We start from the raw sequence: 16741 nt of genomic DNA, 5'->3' as shown, positions 1-16741 counted from the left end.
AAAATGTAATGAGTAGTTCCAACGCCAAATAAATATAACTATGTTTTATGCAAAAGTTCTGTAACATTGTAAACATAGCCAAAACATAACATTGTAACGCAAATGTGATAAAGTAGACTCACCAAAATTATGTCACTTTTAAGTTACTTTTGTTGTGCAATTTAGAAGTGATATCTAGAATGTAAAACTAATGTAACTATGCGATGTTATCATACCGTCACATTTAGGTCACCAATGTAATGGCACTAGGTAAGTAATATGTATGTAACCTTAATGTCAAAAATTTGACTTCCCATTGACATTACAAGTTATATTATCAGAATGCCAAATTTATGTTCAATTTGTTACGTTACGTGTTCTCTAGATGTGATATCGCTGTTACACTGGTGTGTTCACTGGGAAATTATGAACCAGAGATCATTTAGGTAAACGCCAATTCAGGGTTTGCTTTGCATACCAGATAAAGCGCGATAATCAGGCATGCGTTCAATAAAATATATTAAATCACACTATTGATCAAATATGATTGTATTTTTACATTAAATTTTATGAGACTGACTTTAGCCATTTAGCGGCGTACTCTTCGGACATGAGTTACATAAAATATTATAAAGTTATTATCCGAAATTATATATTTACCGAAACACATAACAATCCACTGTTTATCAAAACCATGACAGCAATAAATCTTTTGAAATAGATATTTTGCGTTATATCATAAATAAATGCACGAAATTTTTTTCCATCTGGACGAGGTGGCAGATGTAATGGTTGAGCAATTTTCAATCTTTTCTTCAAATCACACCTTTTGAAAAATTATTTATATTTTAATTACTTCAATACGACTGATTAAATATTAAACCGTATATTGTAAACAAAAACTTACCACCTTCTTTGATCAACGGTCAGTAAAGCTGTCCCTTTATTTTCAGAATAATTAGCAATGACTACACCAACAAATAGCGTTAAGCCAATCATACAACCAAGAAAAATGTAAATATGAATATAAATAGCATGAACCTTTGGAAATATTTAATTATAAATCATTTTTATTGAAAATAATGGGCTGTTATTGATAAATGTATAATTACAAAAAAATTAAGTAACTTACCGGACCAAGCGCTTTGATTAACACATCTCTTACATCAAGCCAACCTTTGAATGAAAGCACTTCAAATAAAGCCATCATTGCGTCACCAATATTGTCAAAATTGAATCTTCTCGGGTTAGCCCTAAGTTCAAAACAAATAATGTATCTTATTTTCATTGTGTTTAATTAATAATTACGATAGAAAAACGTAATAAATATTAGGGTGGGCCAAAAAAAGTGACTATTTTTTTTTTCTTTTATTACAATGAAAATATTGTTTAAGATGATGAAGAAAAATTCTGTTAAAATTTGAGCTTTTAATATCAATATTAAGTTTTGCCTATTTGCAATTTATGATTTCCTATTTAAATAACATAGCAAATATTTTTAACTTCCCGCTAAGAAAATCGACGATTTTCAAAAATTTCGGGAAGTTATTGTTTTCACCCCGATTTTCGAAAATCGAGTTTTCATCAGATGTCGACGTTTTGAGGTCCTAGGAAGCTATTCTGACTATTTTCAGAATGATGTCCGAGTGTGTGTATGTGTGTGTGTGTGTGTGTGTGTGTGTGTGTGTGTGTGTGTGTGTGTGTGTGTGTGTGTGTGTGTGTGTGTGTGTGTAAACTCTTTGTAACTTTTGAACTAATAAATCGATTTGGATGGTTGAGGTAGCAATCGAAAGAGCTTGTTGGCCATCAACTTTCCTAAAAATTTCAGATCATTTGATCGAATAGCCTCGAAAATATTTGCGAATTACAAAAAAAAAAAAATTTTTTTTTAGTTTTTTATTGATTTCTCAGAAACGACTCATACGATCGATTTAAAAATCTAATCAGCTCTAGTACTCAATAAAACGCGTCGATTGCCACCTCAAACATCTCAATCGGTAAATTTGTTCGAGAGATATCGCGGGAGAAAGAAATGGTAGATAATGGTTTTTTAACTTCCCGCTAAGAAAATTATTAATTTTCAAAAATTCGGAAAGTTATTGTTTTCACCCCGATTTTCGAAAATCGAGTTTTCATCAGATTTCGACGTTTTTAGGTCCTAGGAAACTATTCTGACTATTTTCAGAATGATGTCCAAGTGTGTGTGTGTGTATGCATGTAAACTCTTTGTAACTTTTTAACTAATAACTCGATTTGGATAGTTGAAGTGGCAATCAAAAGAGCTTGTTGACCATCAACTTTCCTAAAAATTTCAGATCATTTGATCGAGTAGGCTCGAAAATATTTGCAAATCACGAAAGAAAAAAAATTTTTTTTTGTTTTTTAGTTCTTTCTCAGAAACGACTTGAACAATTGATTTCAAAATTTAATCAGCTCTAGAATTCGATAAAACGCGTCGATTGCCGTCTTAGTCATCTCAATCGGTTAATTTGTTCTAGAGATATCGCGGGAGAAATAAATGGTAAAAAACATTTATTTGCAAATATTTTTGAAAGTCCTTAACCAGACAATTCCAAAATCTGATCAGCTCTAGAACTTAATAAAATACATCGATTGCTGCCTTAACCATAGAAACTAGATCATTTGTTTGCGAGATATCATTGAATAAAGAAATTTTAAAAAACGGTTCTTTCCAAATTTCTTCGAATCAGCTAGACCGATCGATTTCAAATTTTTATCAGCTCTAGAATTCAATGAAACGCGTCGGTTGCTAGCTTAAACATCAAAATTAATTAACTAGTTTAAAAGATATCAGTGTTGAAAAATTAAAAAAATAACATTTCATGTTATTTTTTCCGGATAAATCCTAATATAATGTACTAAAATCATACCAACTCTTGCTTTTTATGGTTTTTTACGATCATTATATAATGTCATCTAACTCGTTTTTTATTTTAAATCATATTATTAACAAAAAATTAAAAAAACGCGATTTTTAATATTTTTCTCGGATATTTCATATTTTATTGTTTCTGACATAAGTCAAAACTTATTTAAAGCTTGCTTTTGATTCTTGACATTTATTTCTGTCTTAAGACACTGATTTTATCGACATTATCGGAAATTATATTTTAAAAACCGATTCTTTAATAATGATTTTCGATTCTTAACTTTTCAGACTTCAGCATAAAACGTAACTTGTTAAAGCTTGAAAAGATCATAAAAAAGTAACCACATTTAATAGCATTTTCGAGCTCGAAGAGCTCAAAAATACATCCGCACTAATGTTTTCGCACTTCTTGAGCTAGAAAACAGCGGGAAGTTTTGGGGCTGGCCCGCAGGGCCAACTGATTGCCAGATTTTTTTTTTATGTTTAAAATTTTATTACTCAGCATCTCATGAACAGATCGCGAAGATTGATAATTAATCTGGTAGGGAATTCGACGATCTACAAAAAAGCTATCTTATGATTTTTTGTTCATTTCACTTGGATCAAAGTTACTTAATTTTAAAGTTTAACCTTAAATAGTTTTGTTACGTCCCAGCCTGCTCATCAGATGTCTCTGACTATTTTTAAATAATAATTATTGAGAGACCGATCTGAGACCTAGCTAATCAATTAAGATGTATATTGATAATTCAGCAAGTGACATAATTAATAAGTCACTTTATATTATAGGACATAATATAATATAATAATATAAAATAATAGAATAGAAAATAGTATAATATTATTAAGAAGTGTTAAAACATATTGATAAAGTTATTTTTCTGTTAATATTTGTTACGTACAAATAAACGCTGACGCCTCGAGTAAATCCTTGAGACGTGCAGCTGCACAAATACCTATTTTGTTCTAAGATAACTTTTGTTCATAGATAAGTGACTCATTTATTTATAACAAAAACAGAGGAACCGTGAGAACAGAGAATGGATCATTCGAAAATATTGCTTATCTTAATCCACGCCTCTACGTCGAACGATGCGCGGGCCTGATACCCAAGTGTCTCGTATTGATAAGAAACTTACACTAGTTTTTCTCGATATAGAGAAGTCAGTCTGAAAGATTGAATCATCTAGAGCAGTCAGGCTCAACATTACAACCTAACTACGTTCTCACTTCATTTTCTTCGACTAATATTATAAAAATATTGTATCAAGAATATATAAATGAATAATTAAATTTTAATTCAAGTTAAATAATCTTGGTTTAAGAATATTTATTTCAAGTCAAATTTGTTTTGTTTCTAACCAAGTAAAAGAAAATATCAAAACAAGATACTTTTCTGTCTTGGTTAGTGAGTATAGTAAATCGTCACAATATATATCAGTATCTCCAACTAAGAACTTTTTTTGCGTCGCAGAAGAACTAGAGATGCGGAATGACCGTCATTTTTATTTTCGGTCAGGGAACGGTCATATGACCGTGTTGAGACTGTTACATAACATCAAAAAATTCTCTGATGCTGGAATGACCGTCACGTTCCAAACGATCACAAATTTCGTCGTTTGCATCTATATAGACGGTTTTAACAGAATTTTTTAAAAAAGCATTTTTGAAGATTCGATGCAAAATTTATGGTCACATTGAAAACGGTCATGAATTTGGTCATTTGCATATTTATAGGCGTTTATGACAAAATTTTTCATTTAATAATCATTCTTAAATAAAAACTATAAAATAAATCAATTACTGTATTACTAAAATTTACTGAGATATTTTAGTTTTAGCTTGTACAGGTGTTATGTCCGCCGCTTAAATTTAAATTAATTATCCGGGATTTCTCCCTTTGGTAGCGATAGAAAAATTTAGACGAGAGATTTGGAGGTTGCGGACAACATTAAAGAATACGAGGAAGAGGTAGCTTCCTATAATTTATTATTTATGGTGGATCTTTTGCAAAGTAAGAACCTAAACGTCTTCGAAGAGACTGGTGATCCTGTGTTGAACCCGTTATCTTATGAGAGAATAGAATGTAAGTCTTTCACCTACCTTTCGATGTTTCTTTCTTTCTAATCACGGCAGTTTAGATCCCTCCAGAACGTTGCAGCTCACTCAGCCTCCTCCTGTAAGATTTGGTTGGATAGGCGCGGCTGGGGTAGTAGGATGTAAACTTATGTGCTACTCTCGAATGAAACTCGGAAGGCTGAACTTATGATTTTTGACTGATTATTACTAATTTAGCTACAATTCACTCGTACACTAAATTCTTTACACAAATTTTAAACAATTGATATTCTTAGCATATTTATTATTCACGGATATTTTTATAAGATTTTTATTTTATGTGTAATGCGTCCATTTTACACACCTGAAAAGTGATTTTATGCGCAAAATAACTCAGCCTTCAATCAATCAATAAATCAGCCTTCAATAAATCAATCTTCGAGGATTTTTAATAGATAAAAGGGTCGATTATTGCTTTTTCAACGCCTAAGCGGATTCCTGCAATAATTGACTGCAAAAAGGTGTTAAGTTTAGGATGCCTTATTGATTATTCAACGCCGAAGCGGATTCCTGCAATAAGGTTTTAATCGAAAATATTAAAGATCCTCTTTTTGACCTTTCAACGCCTGGGGCGGGATCCTGCAATAAGAGTGCACGAAAGTTCGACGTTCGAATATTCGCGGACCGTAAGTTATATGAACCGACTAGCCATAAGCTATGGGTGCTCAGGCTTTTTATAAACTTTGATTTAGCGATTGATGGGGAATTTTTAATTATTGTCATTGGTGAAAGGTGACGACAGTTTATTAATTGTTCGTTCGTCTTATTACAGTTATCCTCCCACTATTCTTTGTCGCATAAAAATAGGTGGGAAAAGCTGACGCTGTGTTTTCGCGCACTGTTGAAAAGAGGAGCTCTGTAATAATTATTAGAATAGGAAAAAAAAAATTTATTTGGACATAACAATCATCCGGAAAGTAAGAAGGTTGCAAAACTCTCTTGCTTTCCTAATCATATGTCCCCTCTTTTACAAAAGCATGCGATAACGTTTACAATTCTAAAATGTCTTACAACTAGGAGATTATATAATTATATAAAATATGGAAGATTATTTTTGGTTTTCTGATCTTCTAAATATATGCATATAGCAAATATTTATGATATGATTTTATAAATTATTATAACATTTTGTATAGTTTTCCTCTAAAATCTATTATTTTCTCATCACCAAAATAATAACTATTTTTAAATATAAGGATTACATAAGATATTCATCAGAAATTAGGATGACAGAATTATTACATTTTTCCACATGCATATAGTGCGCACACATATGTGTATGTGAGTGTTTTTTTTTTTGTGACCTTGAGAAACCAAAAGGTGTTCAAATAAAGAAATAAACCGGAGAGAATAATTTGCAGTTACCGTGGAAATCTGTATTTAGCCAACATCTAGCAATATTTAATTGTTAGTTAGATTTCGCTGCGTCTAAACGAGCGAATATGATCTCCGGCTACCGTCTTATCACAGAACGTATTCCAGTTTGAAGGTTCCTCCATCACCTGGTTTTTTTTTAAAGGCGTTAATGTTTTATAATTTAAAGAAATATTTTTTTTTTTTGAGTGAATTTCCAAATGTTGAAAATTTAATTTTGAAAGTTTTTAAGAGTTACTCTCATTATTTGATTCATAAATTTTATTTCATGTGATTGAATACACTCACAGCTAGCGTCTCTTATTACTGCTCACTGGGCGTTTATACGCAAAGTCGAGCATTCAGTCATCTGATTTGAAACTGACACAATGTGCACGTCTTTCGGTCAAAAGTACGACTTTGGGAACCCCATTTATTATTTTGTAAGATCCTATGCCGAATTTACTTAATTTGGAGAATTTTCGCAATCTGGGATCCCAGAATTTGTATTTGTGAGTTTTATTACTCGCGTAGTGTGCGTAACGATCTGTTACACGTAAGTGTTCAAGTGTTAAGTCAAGGATAATCGTGTTTATAACGTTATTATTTCTATTCGTTTGTCCAGTATTATTTAAGCCGTGGTTCTCTGTCCTACTGTCCTGACCGATTAAAGCGTGAGCTTTTTCTGGCCTGGAGTAAACATCTTTGGAGGAACAAGGACGAGGATTTAGATGATTGGATGGAAGATTGGATTCCGATCTCTTGGCTCTTTGAGGAGGATGGGAAAAATGAGCCAGAGGGGGGAAATTCAAGGAATTGAACTAAAATGGTGCGATTTGGTCATCACCAGCGTTTGCTGGGTGACCCAGGAGATGTTATCACTCTCTAGTCACTTTTAGCTGTCAATTTTCTCTTTTCAATAAAGAGGAAATGTGCTTGAAGATCGTTTTTTCCTTATTTTAACCCAGAACTTACCCATCCTTTTTAATAACCATATACAATCTCGGATGTAATAAATATGCGAGTGTAAATGGAGAGAAAAAGCGGTTTTTATTTTCTTTTCCTCTTTTCTTTTAAATTTATTATTATTATTATTAAATGGCGCAATTCGCCAGGTAAGTTAATCAAAATTTTTAAGGAACATGTGACCATTATGAGATGAGTAACGTCCTGATGTTCGTTTTTGAGAGAAAATTTCTTTTCTATTTATTGCTTCCAATTTTTTTTCTATAGGACGTGAAATAGGAGTAGTAAGGATGTTTTCCTGGAGCTAAGGTTTTTGTTTAAAAAGGTGAATTTTAGTGGAGAATGGTGTTTCCTCAGGAGTTATGTCAGTGGCCGTAAGAAGCGGCTGTTAATAATGTTCGGAGTTGCGCATGCGCTGTGAGAGGTAAGCACTTGTCTCTTAGTTAGATTTTTAAAAATAATTTCTTTAGTTTTAACAGGAATTACCAATTCTCCTGTTTTCTCACATTTCCAGGTAACTTAAAAATTTGTTATAATTAAAATGAATTTTGAATTTAGATATATAATTTTTCAAAACTTAATCTTATGAATTTAGATTCTAAAAATTTCCTTAATTAGAAAATAGTAATATAATTTTTCTTAAAATGTTATGTCGGTAAAATAGGAATCTTCTTTCAAGACTACATAAAATGTCGGTGAATACATAAGACTTTTAAAGTCACAAAAAGACCCGAAAATTATTTTGGGTCTGGATTTAAAGGGCTTTAAAAGAGGATTTCTATTCTTCTGTGAAATTTTGATTTGACTTATACATTATTCTTATTTTGTTTAGGATGATTAGATCGGAGAGTTGAAATCTGAGAGGTGGAGGCCTCTCGTGGTACGAGCTGGAGATACTGATTTATTCGCGGAGAAGACGACACGAGTTGGAGGAGCTGGTGGAGTTTCCTGGAGTTCGATGACCTCTGGTTAGTCTTTGATTTGGACAGACCTCGACTTGGAGTCTCAGGTACGCCTGGTTTCTTTTACTGTTTTGGGATGTACCTCGCCTGGCTGCTGGTTTTTCTTGTAGGTGAAGCAGCGCTTCTTGCTTGAACATACGCAACATTTGAAGAATATTGGAACGACGAGGATGACACACAGGACAGCTAGGGTCGACATGTTTCCCATTGTCATCGTTCGATGGATATCGTCTTCTTGATGGTGCAACGATATTTCGGACATTCGATTTTCTGTTTCTTCCAATCCTGCTCCCCAGGGTTGGAATTTGTCTACTGTTTTTAACGGATTGACGTTTTTCTTGAAGAGAAATCCAGATATTTTGGGTCCAGCTGTTAAATTCGTTAATAGCGTTTCCATGGTTAAGTTTAACCTTGGCAAGGTGATGTTCAGCTGAGTGATTTCTTCATCTATGCTTTTGATTATATATTTTCCGCTTCTAATTTCGTATCTACCATGAACATGGACCATTCCTGTTCTGTTGATGTGATATTCTTTCTTAACTGGGTTTAAGCACTTGAAGATTAGCTTTTCTTCTTTACAAGTCGAATACGCCCAAGAATTTGGTTGATTGAGCTTGATCCACTTGGTTTTACACTGTAGGATGATGCAGACATTGCAAGTTCTTGAGATATCCTCAGTTGACTTCAAAAGCAGCTTCATTTGGCAGTCTACATCTTCTTGGACTTCCGCAGACTAGAATGGTATGTCGGGGCGACAAGACAAATCGTCCCCGATAGATTTGCATTTGTTGATCTATTCAGAATCTGCTAGGTAAAATCTCCTCAAACCTGTGTCCTTAACTAGGAACCTTTTCGATGTTAGTATCGTCAGTGTTTGAATTTTTCCATTCAGATTTACTGCCTTTGGCAGTGGTCTCATTTCGTATGATAATAACGGAATTTTATGGAACAGGAGTAAGGTTACTATGATAAGTAGATAACCTTTCGCCCTTGCTACCTTTACTGTAGACACAGCTGACAAGGTTGAGATATCCATTCGGTCAATTGGTTGAGGTGGATTCAAATCCGGATGCTTGCTCATGATGTCGACGGTTGCTCGGTAGAGTTGACTTGGTGATATAGCTTGTGGGGAGAGTCGGCCGGCCTTGACTTCCTCTATGATGGTTTCAGCTTCTTTCAGGACTCGAAGATGGTTACTGGCAATCTCCTTTCGTTCGTCCCCCAGCATCATGACTTTCATCAAATATGCGAGTTTTTCCAAGGAATTATTAGTTGAATTTATAAAGTTTTTAGTAGCGTCTGCGAGATTATTTAGATTGGACTGCGTTTGCGCCTCGCTTTGAAGAATAGTATTGATTTCACTCTTGACGAGGTGAGTGGCGTTCTGTACTAGGTGCACCATTTCGGCATTGTCTTGATATAATTTGTCGATCTCTTTGGTGATATGTGCTTTGTCTTCGTATTTCATGGTTCCAAACAGTTCTCGGGCAATTGTGCCGACGAACCCGAACCATGGAGCTCGTTGATTGCGGTCCAACGGCAAAGTTTTAAATGTTGTTTCTTCAAGGAGCTGGTCCAAGCGGCTTTTAGCTGGGTTTATTGAGGTTTGTATTTCAGTTATCAGGTCCATATTCAGGTTGTGTATGCAGGACCCAGAGCCGAAAATTTTGATACAGCCTAGCATGATTGAGTGGAGGTGGTCCCACTCAAAGGGATACATATCGACCAATCCTCGGACGTTGATGAAGAAATGATGCACCAGTTTTCTTGTACCAGGTGAATCTTCTTAAACGGGTCATACAGGAGACCCGGGTTGTCTGCCAGTGGCTGGATGGTCAGGTTGTCCTTGAATTGGCTTCCTTCGATGATGATGATGATCAGGAATATCAATAATTGTATAATGATGGTAAGATATTTGAGGATCTGAAACAGAGAACTTTATGGAGGGTTAGCCTTATGGTCGAAAGCAGGTTTAGCTTTATTAGCGTTTATCAATTTGCGGTTCCCTTTGTCGTTCAGGTAAATCAGGCTCCCAAATTCGTTAATTTCAACGATTTTATAGGGCCCTGTATAATAAACATCGAGTTTATTTTTCCGTGGTTCCTTTAGAACATAAATAAAGTCGCCTACCTTGAAGGTTTTGGCGTGTATGTGTCGACTGTAACGAATTTTGGAATCTTGTTTTGCCTTATTGAGACAATCAGTGGCGATTTCTCTGACTTCTGACAGTCTACTCATAAGATCGGTGAGGTAGTAGGAATAAGATTCGATTCTGGAATAATCGGGGAATCGGGTTGGTAACCGAGCTCTCCGACCAAACATCAGCTCAAATGGAGTGAATTTGGTTGAAGTATGCACATTAGTATTGTAACTCAACGCCGCAAGACTCACGTATCAATCTCAGTCCGGATACTTATCCAAGATTACTATTAAGAAATCTATCAGTGGTTGATGGCTCCTTTTTAGAGAACCATTTGATTAGTGGTAATAACCCAAAGTCATTAATCTTTGGATTTTTAGAGCTTTCGCAAATTGTTGTATTATTTTAGAGGTAAATGAAGTACCTTTATCTGAGAGGATAACTCTTGGACAACCATAATAGCACATATAACGATCTCCAAGGGCTTCTGCCACTGTTGTCGATCGGATATCAGGTATCGGGATTGCTGTTACGGCTTTCGAAAAATTATCCTGAATAGTCAATATGTGGACGTTCCCACTCCTAGTCGTAGGAAGTGGTCCAACAGTATCAATAGAGATTTTCTCGAAGGGTTCAAAGGGAGTATCGGTTATTATCATTGGTTGTTTCGTTTTGATTCGGGTGAGTTTATTCTTCTGGCAGATTTCGCATTTCCGGATGAATCTAGAGCTTCTTTTCTTTATGCCTGGCCAGTAGAATCTCTCTCGAATTCGCCAATAAGTTTTCACGACACCCTTGTGGCCTGCAATAGGGCTGCAGTTGTTTTCCTCAATGATTTTATTGCGTAACTCTTCGGTAGGAACTTCTATATTTCCTTCGCAAAATGTTACCTCAATAGGACAGTCGCCCAATTCTTGTATAAGGTAAGGCTTAATGTTTATATCATCGAATTCATCCCCCTGTTTCGCCATGCGAAATGTATAAATTTCGTGCTTGAACATGGATACGCTTAAATTTCGTAATCCTTCAATTAAATTATTTAAATCAATTTTTTCGAAATGATTCTTCTTAACAAAGACCGTGAAGATAAGGCACTGACCCAATTTTGTGATTAATACGTCACCCATTTTTGGTTTAGCTGTCTTCAGGTCTTCCTGATTGATGAAAGTGAGATCTCTTAACAATTGTGAAACTGGTTTCACCAACTCACAATCCAGAGACAGGAAATGTACCATGTGGTCTCTCACATAAGTAATTCCATCTCGACAGTCCTTGAATTTGATTCGATTCTCAGGTAATCTCCGAGGTCTATCAGACTCGGAGCTCGAGGAAGACGAAACTTTCGGTGGTGAATAGCTTTGATCACTAAAATCCTCCGCTATATCTGAGGAAGGAGGATCAAATACGTACCACGGAGCTTGATTCGGAAGTTTAAGAGGTAAATCAACATTCATCTCCGGCTCATCCCCCAATTGTTCGTCAAGAACTTCCGGTGAAGTCGTGTGGAGAGGGTCAGATTCATTTACCTGAGCATTTCCGTCGTCTTGTTCTCGATGTACTTCCACTTGAATCACTGTGGTTCCATCAGATTGGCTGGCATCTGATTGGTCTGATTGAGAAGATCTCTCCACTATGATTATACGATCATTTGCAGAGTTTCGATTTGGTGAACTGAGCTGCTGATTTTCGTTCAGCAAGGTCTTTTCTTGTCCTAGATTTTTACTTGTGGAGGTTACTTTGCGTTTGGGCATTTCCACGTGTGCCATACTGGATGAGGCTGCAGGAACATCTTCGACGTTCAGAGTTTGGCAAGTAGAAGGCCTCGCGATGACTGGAAATGTATTGTCATTAGAACTTTCGGTGTCCTTCCAATAAAAGCTTTTTGTGTGATCGTCGTAGTCAAGTTCCTTGCAATTTGCCTGCGCAGCTTTCAGCACCGTGTTCTTCCACATAGGAATCGAAGGACTTCTACCTGCGGTGAGATATTTCTCTCGAATCTCATCAGCTCGCGATGTCTGTGGAGTTGCAGGGGTTATTTCCACTTGGAATTCCAGTTCAGAGCAGCTGACTTCACTTGAATCTTCATTTTCTTCTATATCTTGATTTTCACGAAGGAATTCTTCTTCTCCTTCTTCGTCGAACTCATCCGAGTCTTCAGATTCGTCGTGTTCGTCTGATAAGTAGCCCCGTTCAAGATATTTTCTGACTTCCTTGGCTACTTGAGGGCTGACTATCGGCACTGGATTGTAATAATCTTCTGGACGCACAGTACGATCCGCTTCTTCATCTGAAACGTTAACTGCTCGTTTTTCTAGGGCTTTATTGAAGCGTTCGGATGATTTTCTCAAATCTTCGCGCATTTGCTGTCGATTTATCGCTTCAGGAGTATTTTCATCCCCCTGATCGCTGGAACTTTTCTCCGATTCGTTGAGCAGATATTCTTCATTCATGAGTCGGACTGCTTCTTCTTCCTCCTCATCTGTTACTTCTAGTTCTCGTCCGGGCTCTGGCCCAATCTCCACTTCCGGGTTGGCTGGAGCCTGAGGTGCTGAGGATGGCCCTGGTTGATTTACTTCAAAAACGTCATCTTCGATACTTTCCGAGACGTCCGGTTCGGTCATACTTATTTCACAATAGTTTACCTTTTTCCGGTTTTGTGTCAGTTCCGTAGCCCATCGCATTCGTAATCTGGATGCAATTGTGTTACGAGGTTGTGGAGCGCTGTTGACCCGAGGTTCGTTTTTACTTCCAGGTTTTCTTCCTCGTTTTAAAGCTGATATGGCTTCTTCGTCAGGACAAGAAGTTTTCTTGAGTGGGAGCATCACTGCCTCCTCGCCCGATTTTTGGTTTGAAGCCATTTCCTCTGGAGATGATCTACCTGTAGGGTTGTAGGACAACCCTTCGGCATATTGTTCTGAGATTTTATGTCGAACGATAGCCGAAAATTTGTATTCGCTTAATTTAAATCTCCACTTAATTTGTCGTTCGGTGACAGTTTGGCTGTCTTTCAACCAAGACATATAAGGGCTGCTTGTATACAAGGTGAAAGGCTTACCATAAAGGTAAGGCCGAAATTGTTGTACTGCGTACAAAACTGCCAAACACTCTTTTTCACTTTGTGTGTATCTTGTTTCAGTCTCTTGCAAGACTCTAGACGTACAGAAGACAATTTTCTCAACATTTTCATCGGGTTTTCCAGGCGTACGATCTTCGTTCTGCAGTTTCTGGCTCAAGATGCCTGAAATACCGACATCGGAGGAACTGGTTGCCAATATGAAAGGTCGATTGAAGTTTTGCTCTTTCAATGAAGTTTTCAATGAATCGTCGGTAGTAGTTTGCTAATCCCATAAATTTTCGCACTTCTGTATGATTACGGGGGTGCGTTTTTAAGGGATGAGATTTTCTTTAGGTCGGGTTTCACACCATCTTTAGTGATAATGTGACCCAAATATTCCACCTCGGGGCAGAGAAATTTGCATTTCTCTGGCTGAAGAGTTAGCCCAGCCTCTCGAAGGCGGTTGAAGAGTCTTTGGACCCGTACCTCATGTTCTTCAAGCGACGATGCATAACTTACGAAGTCGTCGAGATAGATGAATAGATCTAGACCTTTTAAACCACTTAATGTGGAGTCCATCATACGTTGAAAAATTGCTGCAGCACACTCAAGCCCAAAAGGCATACAGCAATATTCCCAATGACGGTCAGGGGTGGAAAACGCCGTTTTTTCAGCGTCTCTGGGGTCCATTGATACTTGGTGGAACCCACTGGCAAAGTCAAATACACTGAAGTATTTGGCTCCACCGAGTTGGTCTAAAATATCGATTATGAGTGGGAGGGGGTAAGCATCCCCAATGGTTATCTTATTCAGATTTCGAAAATCGATAATCATTCTCCACTTTTTGTTTCCTTGAGCGTCCGATTTCTTAGAGACAATCCATAAAGGAGAATTATACGGAGATTTTGATTTTCGAATAATTCCTTGTTTAAGTAGATTATTCATTTGTTTCTTAATTTCGTCGTGGTGTTCTTGAGGAAACCGATATTGCTTGATTCGGACCGGTTTGTCACTCGTGGTTTCAATTTTGCAGGTAAACTTTTTAGAACGTCCCAGGCGATCACTAGGGAGGTGTGAAAAATGTCATGATTTTTCTGAATAAGTCGGAAAATTTGCTTCCTTTCGGTGTGTCTGAGATGATTGGTAGGAATTTTATCAAAGATTGCTTGGATACGATCTCGGTTAGAGAGTGAGTGTGTTCCAGATGGAGTTTCCGCTATGTCGGAAAATTCATCAGATGGATCAAGATGATCAAATTAAAATTCCTCAAGCATTTGAGGTTCAATTTCGATTTCTGCTGGATCTGATGTGGTATTGATGACCATACACATCGCTTGATCGTCATCAACTGAGACAACGGCTTCGCCCATTAAGAGTCCTTCTTTAAGAGGAATCACAGAGGTAGCCCTGTTTGATCTCAGGATTTACAACAGGTACTGACACGGACATTCTCATACCGGGTGGAATTACGTATGATTGGAATGGTTTTATTCCGAGACTGAAGGGTAAAGGTCGGGAAGATCGAGATGATAAATTCAGAGATTGATTATATTATGAAATCTCCGCTTGTTAATTTTTCAGGAAGTTGTTGCCCAAAATTCCGACACTAGGGAAAGGTAAATTTCCATTACAACCATGGAATCGGATTTTTTAACCCAAAACCTTTAATTCTTCAGTACCAATTGTTTCCATGGACTGTCCATTCAAACCACGGAGTAGCATCGTATTACCACGATCCACTCTAATTTCGGGTTTAAGGGCGGAAGAATTTATCAAACACACATCCCCCCCTGTATCTATGAGAAAGCATTGTAATTCTCCACGAAGCAAATTACATGAGTCAAAAATTTTTAGCTCTGTCCCTAGCGACAGGATATATCTCACATCAAGGTCGTTATCCATTGAAAAATGAATAGGACGAGTAGTTCGATTTTTAAGGACCAGCGTATTCCAATAAAAGGAAATGCTAGCTCGTTTTTTGATGAAAAATTCATTTCCAAGAATGCCCAGATAACCACCTGGTGGTCTAGGTACAACCTGGAAATTATTGGCATACTGCTGGTCGCCATGCCTCCCACGACACCGCCGATTTCCGGGTAAAAGGTGGTATTATCCCCCAGAGCATCGATGCAAAGGAGATTCATATTAGAACCTGTATCCAACAAAACTTTGCGTCCGTCCTGGAAAAGGTCTGGAGATGTTATCCAAACTCGTGGACCTTTACCGATGACTAGTGTAAGGGTTTCGAACGTTGAAGGATTCTGAACTCCTTCACCGTCTGAGTTTTCTGATGAAGATTCTTAGGACGGCGAGACTCTCGGGGCAAACTCGCAGTCGTCTCGGTCTGTCGAGCGCCCGTTAAGTTTAAATGTTCGTCGTTGTCTTTTGAAGAGACAGATTTACTTGCCTCACGATGAGGGCAGAAGGGATAGTTACAGCAAGGAGTCTGTAGTTGCAGATGTTCAAGTTTTTCTGTGTCAATGTCTGCAGAGTCGAAGGTCACAACTTTTTTCTTCGTTGAAGAAAGTTCTTCTGTTCATGAACGTGATGAACTTTTCTTTAACATTCGTGACGTCGAGTCGTCGTCGTAGGCCCGTCCACGTCCCCCTTTACTTGAGGTGTAAGTGTACGTTCGTTAGTCAGCTGACGCTGAGCTATCGTCGAAGTCCACACTGTCTTCGCTGTCTGTAGCGTATTTACTCGGTCTGTAATGTTTTTTAGAGTAAGAGAACGTTCGTCCACTGGTTTCTCGACGGTCATCGTAATCGTCATAATCCTTGCGAGGTCTCTGATAGTCGTCTTTCGAGTAACGTCTGTTGTAGTCTCGGTCGTAGCCTCTATCTCTCTGAAACTGACGCTGATAGTCGTTAGATTCGCGTTTCCGCCTTGGTCGTATGCATTCGCGAGTTCGATCTCCTTTTACTGCATTATAAAGATCTTCGAGCGTCTTTGGATCTTTTAGACTCGCAAGACATTTTCAAAGGTTAGGCAAAGTGAAGTAAAGAGTATCGAATGCAACCTTCTCTTGTTGCGACATGATGGCTTCCCGATTCTCCTCTGGTAACGCGAATTCCAGGCCTCTGATCATTTTGCGTAACCTGAAAAAGAAATCTTCGATAGTTTCACCCTCTCTCGGGCTAGCTGAAGCTAGACGTTTGTGCTAAACAAGAGCTGGATCGCCGTCTCGATACCTTTCTCCCAGTATCTCGAGAAGTTCTTCGACACTGTGAATCGAAGTGTATTCAATTTGATCTCTAGCACGACACAAAATTCTTTTT

General features: G+C 37.3%; 1 protein-coding gene across 1 annotated transcript in view; it reads right to left on the bottom strand.

Annotated features, from left to right (window-relative positions):
* Positions 1–16741, bottom strand: part of LOC103578709 (sodium leak channel NALCN) — a 412027-nt gene that overhangs the window by 137614 nt on the left and 257672 nt on the right. Inside the window, exons 19-21 of the mRNA XM_053741341.1 lie at positions 1112–1232; positions 887–1020; positions 640–805 (exon numbers count right to left, since the gene is read on the bottom strand). Coding sequence (XP_053597316.1) covers positions 640–805; positions 887–1020; positions 1112–1232 — 421 coding nt within the window. The remainder of the gene's footprint in view (positions 1–639; positions 806–886; positions 1021–1111; positions 1233–16741) is intronic.

This window comes from Microplitis demolitor, chromosome 8 (assembly GCF_026212275.2).
Source record: "Microplitis demolitor isolate Queensland-Clemson2020A chromosome 8, iyMicDemo2.1a, whole genome shotgun sequence".
Taxonomy (NCBI): domain Eukaryota; kingdom Metazoa; phylum Arthropoda; class Insecta; order Hymenoptera; family Braconidae; genus Microplitis; species Microplitis demolitor.
The sequence above is the reverse complement of the archived record's forward strand: the minus strand, read 5'-3'. Positions and strand labels throughout refer to the sequence as shown.